Genomic DNA, 10,595 nt, shown 5'->3' on the forward strand with positions numbered 1-10,595 from the left:
ACGCTCTTTCCTTTCCTCCATTTCTTGAGTTTTTTTGAGTTTCTAGTTCAATTTACATATCTCTAATGCATTTTTTACTCACTTTTTTTTTATACTGTCATTCTAATATCTTGTTTTGACTTGAGTTTTGTTGTTCATCTTTGTTTTGCAGGATATTCTGCAGGCTGATTCTTCGTTAAAACGTTCTGATGAAGAAATTGCACATTTGGATTCTCATGCATCAATAAAGTCACCTCTTGTGAGTAGCATAATTCCTGATTCCATATTAGTAGAGTGGCATAATCCCAATACTGTATATAAGTTAGCAAAGTTCTTTTTTCATTTTTCTTGTTGATTTCAGTGGTAACGGGGTTTTATATGTTAATATTATGTTTCTCTAGAATATGTTTGAATTTTGATGATTGCTTTGGCAATATGGATGCTTTTGCATCTTATCATTAATGTCAATGTTCACAATCTTATTAATTTGTTGTTTGTTTTCTATTTAAGTTGATCAAATAATTGAGACTTTCCCTTGCCTTGTGCAGTTTGTACTGAAATTTTTCTGTCATAATTGTTTATGCTCACTCACTACTAGGAGTGGAACCCTAAGCAATGTTACTATTTCTTTTGTTGTGTATTTTCTCGTTCCACTTAGAGTAACCTGTCTACTCTCTTCTTCTATTGAAAGTGATTTGTGTATTGACCCCCAATGATATTATTTTATGATATCACACAAATATCACAATTGACAGAAAATGCAACATTGAAAGTAAAGAAAAAAAAAATCAAAACTAATGTCCACGGTCAAATTACAAGTTAAAATTTTGGTCCTTTTGTATTGCAGTGAAATTTTATTATTTTATGCTTGTTTTTATTTCCTTGGACTGTTAGGAGGTGCCAGGTAAAGTTAGTCTAGCAATTGAAAGACTTTTGGAAGATATTAAGTCTTTAAATCTTAAAAAGGGTATGGGACTCTCACCGTGAAAAATAAACTCAGTAAATTAGAAAATAAAAGAGTTAAAGAAGTTATTTATTTTAGAAGAGGTAAGCTGGAAATGAAAGTCAAGGTCTTTTTCATCAAAGAAGCTTATAGGAACATCAAAATTTTGCCAAAAAATGGCCAATCCTTGTGTCCCAATGGTTTATGGTTGAAGGAAAATAAATTGCGAATGACATTGATGTAGCCAATGGTACAGTGGACCTTTATTCCTTCCTTTATGGGACCATGGGTGAGGCTCACTGTTTTGGTTTGGATTTCAAAGTCTTTCTAATGAAAGCAAGAGTTTTACTTGAAATGCTGTTCTTGGAAGATGAGGTTGTAAGAGCTCTGAACAGTGTGAGTGGGGACAAGACCCCTGCCTAGATGGTTTTACTTTGGTGTTCTTTCATCATTGTGGGGTATTGTGGGTAAAGTGGTCTTTAAATCTATTACTTTTATGAAAAGTCTCAATGGCTTGTTTATTGCCCTTATTCCTAAGAAGGGAGGTGTATGATTTAGAATTTAGATCTCCAGCTTTTTATTTTAGTATGATTTGATGAGGATATAGCTTTAATTTTATACAATTTGTTTAGTAAGTTGATATATATTCATTCTGGAGGCAATCAAAGTGCCAAGAATTGATTGATTGATTTTGAATGATAATGAAGATTTCTTTCTGCTGAATTCTTTCCCTATCCTCTTCCCCTCCTCCTCCTCCTCCTCCGTCTTCTCCTCTTTCCCAACTTTCTGAAATCTTCTTTTGCTCCCCATATCACTTGGGTTCTTCAGGTTCAAATTGCTTGAAATAGAATAGTTACAATCAGTAATGATTTCTTCCTATTTGTAACTTACGTTAGGTCCTTTGCACTGGAAGAAAGGCTCATCGGAAGAGGGCACGTTTGCCAGCGGATGATGAAACTGATGTTGGAGATCTCTCATGCCCTCAATGTGGTAAATAATTGCTTATAATCATTCACTTTAAGGTCTTAATGGGTCAATTAGTATTTGATGTAGATTCATGTAATCCATATTTCCATTTATATCAACTAATTGCTTAAATTATATTTGAGTATTTCCTTGCACCAAACTCTATGTGCCATATGGTAGTTTTTCACTGTTTTTTGCACACAAACTCTATGTGCATCCTTCAGGCATTGAGCTTGCAGGATTCCAGTGCAGCCGGGTTACTGTTCATCTGCAGTGTCAAGCTTGTGGAGGAATGATGCCTTCTAGAAACAATATAAGTGTCCCACAACATTGTAAGTTCTATGACTGGTGGCTGCTTTTTTTCTTATTACATCTTAAATGTTGCATCTGTTCAACCATGCTTAGCTCCTTTCAAATGCCAGGGACATTCCTAGAATGGCCCTATTGTTTCATCATTTTATTTGAAATCATATTGTTTCACCAAAATCTTTATTGTGGAAACATGGCGGGGGTTCTTTTAAAATACATATGGCTTCCCTCTAGGGATGACAATGGGTACCCTACCCTCTGTGGGTACCCACTAAAACCTTACCCTAATGGGGAGGGTTTTGGTATCAAAAAATACTCATAGGAAGGGTATGAGTGAAGTATTTAAAATACTTGCCGGTTACGGGTAGGGTGGCGAGGATAGGATCCCCCTACCCATACCCTACCCTAATATATATATTTATATATATTATAATTCGTATATTCAAAAAAAGCCCAAATCAGACATATTCTTACAAACTAATGTGGTATTTTTTTTAACGAACTAATGTGGTATTTTTTTTATTATTAATGTATTGGAACAAATTAAAATATTACAATTTTTAAATTTTTGTTTTTTGCTTGCACAAATGCCAAATTCATTTGTTTCCACGTTGTTGTGAAGTTATTTAAATTATGAATATGAATTTGTTATAATGGTATATATCGGGTATATGAGTGGCCATTGGGTATCCATTACATTACAGGAATGTAGATGTGGAGGTTAAACAAAATATGCTGAGGGTATGGGTACGTAGTTGGGGACAATAATAGAGATGCAGATTCAGGGATGGGTAGAGGGGTCCCCTACCCATTCCCTCCCCATTGCCATCCCTACTTCCGCCTAAATGGTAATAATCATACAACATACAATATCCCTGCTCATTTATATTGGATTCCCAACTAATTCTGAACTTCCTGTGGGGATAAAACTGTCATAAGTATAAATAGCTTGTATGCACTTTCAATAAAGGTTGTGGTTATGTACCTTTTGCTTGAAAATCCTAGAAGACCCTTGGGTAATTGAGTAATAAGGGCATATATTACAGCTCAGTAAAGTTGCTCCGAGGTCTGGTGTACATTGATTGTAGTTAAGCTTGACTTTATTTTAGATGGTAAGACACTTATATTCTTACTTTTATTGCTCATGCTAAATGGTAATCCCTGAAATATTGTAATTGTCAGTTCTCGATCTGGATGCTTAACTTGTTTGGTCTGTACATGGAAATTAACTTTGAAGTTTTAATAACATATAGTAATCGGTGAAGTTTGTAACTATTTTCTATTTGATATATAAGGATTTCAAGCTTCTTCCAATTTGCAGGTTTAGGATGCGATCGTGTATTTTGTGGTGCTTATTGGCATGCCCAGGGGGTTGTTGGAATAAGCACTCATCCAACATGTAGTCTTGAGACTTTAAAACCTGTAAGCTTTGCTCTTCTATTTTATATTTGATTTTTCTCTCATTCTTGAACACGCCCTCCCTGTCTCCTCCCCCCCCCCCCCCCCCCCCCCTTTCTGTTATCTATTTCTTGGCATTGGAATGCTAGCATCTTCTTCACTGGTGAACTAGGAGACCATTGAACTGGTTGGTAATTGTACCCCTTGAAGTACAAAAGAGGCTATCTTCATGTTGATACTCCCATCTCTATCTCTGTGTTTGACATTGGTGAAGCAAATATGATGAGCAGCTTTTTTTTTTTTTTTTCCCTTAGAGAACTGTTATCATTAACTGAAATCACTTTGGGGGCACATTCTGCTTTTCATTTTTGCCTTAGGAACGTGCAGCTTATTACAAGATTTGCAGGGCAGACCTCAGAATCTTTGGCTGCAGTCTACTAATAAAATTACTCGGTTCAAGTTTCTTGTAATATGTAAAGTAAAACATTTTCGAGCTACTTAAGAACTTTCTTTCCTGTTCGAATTTATCTGCATATGAATACATGAGTCTGCTCCTTAATGTCAAAAATGTAGTAGTTTCTAATTGGGCAGATAGAGCCATAATTGTGTGTCATCTCAAATGTCCAGTGCATCATAGAAGTTCAATAAGGACATGATACTAGGCCATGGATATTGTAGAACATAAATTTTCATGCATGCACAGTCATCATATAGCTCTAGAAGTCTTGCAGCTTCATTAAAAAAATATGGAAGTTTTATCATTCCTGGATTTATGTACCTTCTGCCAATATCCATTGCTATGCATTTTGACATGATCTTATATTGAGATTCTGAGAAGTGGTTATCCCCAAATGTTTTCTTGATCTGTTTATCATGCTATGGGAAATGTGATTTGTTAGTCATGCTATGGGAACGTTGTGGACATATGCATATCATTTGTGTTCTCTTTGATATATATTGGTTCTGCTGGTCAGGCTGAAACATTTCATTATGTGTGCTGTGCAGATATCAGAACGTACCATCACTAGGATCCCGACATTGGCACATGAAAGGAATCAGCATGAACAAGATGTATGGATTTTCTTTTCTTTTTCAATTTTGTCGTCTCAGATGCGCAGAAAACATTAAGTGATTATAGGATCATGGAACTGACAATTCAATAATTTGTAGGTTACAGATAGGTGTATTAGACAGATGGGAAGAACCTTGCAGGATGTTATCTCTGATTGGATTACAAAGTGGGACAATCGAGAAATTGGTAATAGGATATCTTTATGTTCTGTAACTGGAGTTCAATATTTGCATATATACTTTTTCACTGCCAATGTTCCTTCTGTTGATATCTGTATTACATTGATTCACATTTGAGTGCTTTGCATTTGCATATCTCAAGGCTTTTCCTAAGGTCCAAATCTGTAGGATATAGAGTTGTATCTACATTCTGGCCAAGTCAAATATATCATTATTATGTAGGGTATATATTTGGTAATTAAATGTCATTAAGTGGGAATTGGGACTTCTGTCTCCCTGTCTGTGCAAGAAGCAAGATGTTGTTCTTTACTTCCAAATATGATCTTCTTCTTCTTGCATAATCGGATGCATATAAGAAACTGAAGCATTAAGTTCTTACATGGGAGATCAGCATATCAATATCTCATCTGTGAAGTGTCAAGAAACTTACCTTTCAGGTCCCTGTTGTAATCAATTTGTGGCATTGTGGACATCAATATTTTACGGTGCTCATTTGCTTGCCCTTTGAATTGTATTAATTTGTGGACCACATTATCCTTAGTGGTTGTCAAAATTTCTATTGTGACCTGTTTTTATCTTACACAAACCATTTACTAAAGTTGTCTGTCTTCAGCTTTATTCCCTGGTCGGAATTATCTAGAACCAGAAATGTGATGTGAAAGCCGTAAAGTGCTGCATATGATTGCAATATATATTACTTATTAACAAAAGGCAACACATCAAGCTGATAATATAATTGTCCTGGTGTCTTGTAAAAATGATAAATTATGAGTAAATGGTATTTATTCCATGAATTACTTGTTGATGGGCAGCACCATCTTACTAATTTAACTTTGATCTTAATTTTCAGTAATATCATCTTATTCAGAGGCTGTTTTTTATTTTCTTTATAGATCGCACACGGATGCCGTTGAACCATGCTGAGATGATAACTGCTGCAACACATATTTGCAAGTGAGTTTTGTTTTGTAGACCTGCACTTCAGGTGGTTCACATAATATATCTGGCAAGCAGCAAGAGTTTTCTTTAAGGGCTGAGCTGGAAACAGTTATAACATTAGGGTGCATCATGGGAATCCCTATGTTTTCCCTTTAACTGCGTTTTTTTTTTCTTTTTTTTTTTGGGGGGGGGGGGGGAGAGGGGGTGTACCAGGAAGGTATTTAAGCAAGACAATCTTATGGAGGTATAGCAGAAATTTTGAAATCTTTGAAATATTTAATCAGTTTACTAATAAAAATCAAGTTAGTTTCATTTTAAAAGGGCCAACTGGAAGTTATATGCTTATTGAGGCATCTGACTAGATTCCCCCGGGATAAGTAAATAGATTTACATATGTATTTATAAATGTAGAAAAAGCTTGTAACAAAGTCCCGTAAAAAATCTTATGGAGTATTTTAGAGCACAGAGTTAAAGTTACTTATGAACAGGTTATTAGAAATATGTACAATTAAGTAGAAACGTATGTTAACACCTATGAATCCGATATATCAAATATTTCCTTGAACCATTATCTCTTTGCTCTACCGTTGAATGAACTCACCAAAGACATTAAGAAGAGGTGCCTTGTTGTATTTATTTGTAAATGATATTTTATTGGTGGATGAGACAATAGAATTCAAAAGCTTGAGGTATGGAAGTTCGCATTAGAATTCAAAAGCTTTAAGTTGAGTAGATAAAAATAGAATGTATAGAACGTAATTTTAGTAAATTAGAAGTTTGGATAATTTTATGGTGAGATTTGAACATCAAGTCAATTCTAAATATTAGTTCTAAAATCTCTAATCTATTATCTAAAAACACAAGTAGATTGTTGAGAATGTTGTTTTGCATGGAATGTGGGGCATAAACCACGAGCACGTGCAAAATATGAGTGTAATTAATATGAGGATGTTCAAGTGGGTCTACAACCATACAAAAAAATGCATGCCCAAGTCATGAAGCTCCTCACTTTGAAAGGGTTGGTGGAGCATTTTTTTGTATGCAGTTGTACCTTTGCTCTCTGAAGAGGCCGTTTCCTCAACTCAAACCTATGGCTTTTATCTCCATCACTAGAGCATTATCAAATATCCATAATAAGGTGAGTTAGTGAGAATAAGACTTGGTGTCTTGTTCTCCTCTCTTGAGGTAATGCTTCTCTCCATTCTTACTTTTGGAAGCCTGGCAGTCTGTCCCAATCCATCATTGCTGTGTTAAAACACCAATTTGGTCCTCGTTCATGTTAATTTCTGAGCCCCTCTCTTCAAATTCTAGAAGAACTTCCTGAACAACTCAGCATGTGTTCTGCTCCTTAACCTTCCTTTACATGCTCAAGATACTCTCAACCGTCTGGGATTGGACCTCTTGTTATTATTGCTTCTCTCTGTTCCTTTAGCCTACATATATATAACTGACATAGGAGAGAGCAGTGGTTGTCTGTAACTGAAGTTCTCTGGTTATCAACGAAGCCAAACAGCTTTTGGAAATGATTTTAACAACTTTGATTGAGTGTAATTTTCCTAATTATCTTCATTTGTGTTTCAGGCTTTGAGCATGCTTTGCTGAACATGTTTGAGTCACTTTTCCCACTTTTGCAACACGTTCATTAAGAAGAATGAGTTAGCTTTTGTTCTTATAACTACTTTTTCCTTTCTGGTTGCAGTGAATGCCATGAGAAACTAGTTTCATTCCTGCTGTACTGGTTCAGGATTTCAATGCCGAAATATGTACGAATTTTCCCTCTTTGAGCAGTGCTACATAGTACTACTTTCAATTAAGTTCCTTGTTCCTGTGGTTGTGTGTGTTCTTATTATAGTAGTCAGCCAGCAAAGATTTCAATGCCAAATTAGGTTTTTTTTTTTTTTTTTTGGTGTGTGTGTTTGACGATGAGGTGGCTTTATTGTGACAGGAGAATCTTATTTTGCAATAAGTATTGTTTGAGCTTTAGTTAATTTTTTTTTTATAAATAAGCATAAATCTTGAAAGAACTCTGTAGTATAGGATTTATGGGTTATGGCAATAACCAAAAGAAAAGAGAAGTGTCATAGTGAGAATGAAAACTGCTAGACATCACTCAGATATCAGATCTCTGGCCTTTAATCTCATCGAGGACAGAGTAACAGATTATCAATCAAAATCTGTACTTAGATTGGAAAATGTTTAATAATTAAAATAGTTCCTCAAACCAAAATCTCATATCGGTAAGCTCTGGTGTACTACATCCACAAAACTCAACAACCACAAAGTTTAAAATTTTCCTGATGATGATTTGCCTTGAAAATAGTTTAAGTGTCTCATTTAGGGAGGAATCTACATCTACTGGGCTGTTAAATCATGCTTGGTTCTTTAATCCTGATCTTGTCCAAGCTCTCTCTATCCCCGACCCAGTAACAACCATGTGATTGGTCCTGTACCTTTCTGTAGGGGTTTGTTAGATAAGGCCTTCATGATGGAAGTAAAAAAAAAGTAGAGGAAGACTAAGAAAACTTGCTAGAAAGTTCTTAGATATGGCATGGTTTATAATTGCGTAATTGTTGTTGTTAGACAATCGCACAACCCTTAATCTCATATGTGTTTGTATACATGGATTCTAGGGCCAAATCTATATTTTTATCAGTGTACTTTCACCTTTTTTTCGTGTGACCTCTTAAATTTTTCGTTATTTTGATTGTACCTTTGAATCTAATTTTTGAGTCAATTTAACCCGTGTACTTTAATCTTTCTCTCGTGTGACAACCCAAATTTTTTATTTTTTCAATTATACCTCTAGAGCTGTATTTTTTAGTTGATTGAACCCTTGTACTTTTAAGTACTAAAAAAAAAAAAAAAAACTACCTCACGCTCTTTTCACGTCAAAGTATAGGGTTAAATTGAATAAAAAATACAGATTCAAGAATGTAATCGAAACAATGAAAAGTTCGGAATGCCACACGAAGAAAAATGTCAAAGTACATGGATTAAATTGACTCAAAAATATAAATGTAGGAGTGTAGTCAAAATAACAAAAAGTGTGAATAATCACCCAAAAAAACCGTGAAAGCATAGGGAAAAAAAATATAGATTTCGCCTTTATTCTAGCATTATTTCAACGACAAAATCTTTATTTCAACGATGATGTCTTTCATTATACCTTCATAATTGACCGACTGATAGCTTGCCATTGTTTATCAAACTTGTTACAGCTTCTGCCGACAGAGGCATCTCAGAGGCAAGATTGCTGGTATGGATATGCGTGTAGGACGCAGCACCACAGTGAGGAACATGCCAGTAAAAGAAACCATGTTTGCCGTCCAACAAGGGGTACTAGTAACAACACATAGGTAGAAGAATGCTCTGCATTCATGTGTACTTTTGTTAGGGACTCCGATGTACAAATTTGCATTGAATTTGAGCTTGCTTTCACTCTCTTTAAGAAAATGATGGATTTTAAGTCTCTTGTTTGCTTGGAGTTTTGAGTTTTTCGATTAGTATCTCTTTGTCGATAATGTTAATGCGTAGTAGTCGTTTTGACTATTCAGATGTTGTAGTACTGATAAGGAAGGGTTTGAAAAGAACCACCATGTGAATACGAGGGTTCAATTCTTAACTTCATTAATGTTTACGTGATTTCGCGACATCAAGTGCAGGGATTATTAGTGCCTATAAAGTTGTAGTTGGGTATAAATGGGGCAAACTTTTTTCTTGTGTTCTTTTAAAAATTAGAATTATATATAATTAAATTATATATCCTTTTCTCAATAATGTTTATGATTTGTAGTTGTTTGAATGATTTAAATGTTTAGTGATAAAGAAAATTTAGAAAAATCATTTCACAAGTTTAGAGTTAAGACTAGAGGGGTTTAATTTTTAGTCTTGTTGGGCTGAATCTAATGTAGCTCCTATTATATTTTTTTATTATATTATAAATAATTCACTATTTATTCTAATTTTTTTTTGAATAATTATTCTAACCACACTCTCCATTTGTTTTCATATTTCGTTTATTTATTAATAAATTTTAATTATATTTATTTTATCTTACTTATAATTTTCATTACTATAACATTTATTATTTATTTTATAATTTAATAATAAATATTATAATATATAAAATTAATAATCAAATATACAAATCAATAACTAAATATATAATCTCACTTGTTTAATACACAAATAAATAAATAATTTCTTAAAATCACAAACCCAAATCTATGCAAGACGATGAACATATGTCGTTGCTAATAGTATCTCCGTTGCTCGTAGCCATCGCCCCAATTTCCTATTCTGTCGCATCCAACTTCTCTTTTTTACATTTGTTGGTCGATGTGTTTGTAATTCACATTTTTCAGTCAATTTTGTCTTCCACCATCTCTGGTCGAGCATTTTCTAGCATTGATGGACGTTGTGAGAGAAAAGATGGCAAGAGTGGGTTAGCCAATTTTGCTTGCCAAATTTGGTGAGGGTTTTGGATTTCACCAAAAATTTGATGAGTAATCTTGGTGATGGTGAAAAGCATTAGAGATGAAATTTTTTGTCTGGCTACCTAGATTTTGGCTTGGTGAGCAATTTGGCTTAATTGTTAGAGTCAATTTGAATGTTCGTATAATCTCGTGGCATTTGACAAGAGTAAATTTTATTATGTTCTTTTAAAAATATAATTTTATATAATTATTGAAAATATTAAATTTAATATTAAATTTTATGTAATTAGTATCTCTTTGTTGATAATGTAATTTGTAATAGTTGTTCGAATAATTTAGAAGGGTTCAAACAAATCATTTAACGAATTTGAGTT

The 10,595-nt window shown here is 34.1% G+C and overlaps 1 protein-coding gene across 16 annotated transcripts in view; it reads left to right on the top strand.

Annotated features, from left to right (window-relative positions):
* LOC127794568 (uncharacterized) overlaps positions 1-9,434 on the top strand; it is a 40,325-nt gene extending 30,891 nt beyond the window's left edge. For 9 of the 16 annotated variants that reach the window (XM_052325832.1, XM_052325816.1, XM_052325860.1 and 6 more), the window contains 9 exons: positions 152-238; positions 1,819-1,912; positions 2,113-2,220; positions 3,519-3,619; positions 4,601-4,666; positions 4,766-4,853; positions 5,740-5,800; positions 7,485-7,548; positions 9,004-9,429. In XM_052325832.1, coding sequence (XP_052181792.1) covers positions 152-238; positions 1,819-1,912; positions 2,113-2,220; positions 3,519-3,619; positions 4,601-4,666; positions 4,766-4,853; positions 5,740-5,800; positions 7,485-7,548; positions 9,004-9,141 — 807 coding nt within the window. In that variant the 3' untranslated portion in view covers positions 9,142-9,429. Of the gene's footprint in view, positions 1-151; positions 239-1,818; positions 1,913-2,112; positions 2,221-3,518; positions 3,620-4,600; positions 4,667-4,765; positions 4,854-5,739; positions 5,801-7,484; positions 7,549-9,003 lie in introns of all 16 variants that reach the window. The other 7 variants (XM_052325840.1, XM_052325878.1, XM_052325770.1 and 4 more) reach the window with 3 other exon arrangements.
* Positions 9,435-10,595: the final 1,161 nt, after the last annotated feature.

The sequence above is a fragment of the Diospyros lotus genome, chromosome 1, assembly GCF_014633365.1.
Source record: "Diospyros lotus cultivar Yz01 chromosome 1, ASM1463336v1, whole genome shotgun sequence".
Lineage (NCBI taxonomy): Eukaryota > Viridiplantae > Streptophyta > Magnoliopsida > Ericales > Ebenaceae > Diospyros > Diospyros lotus.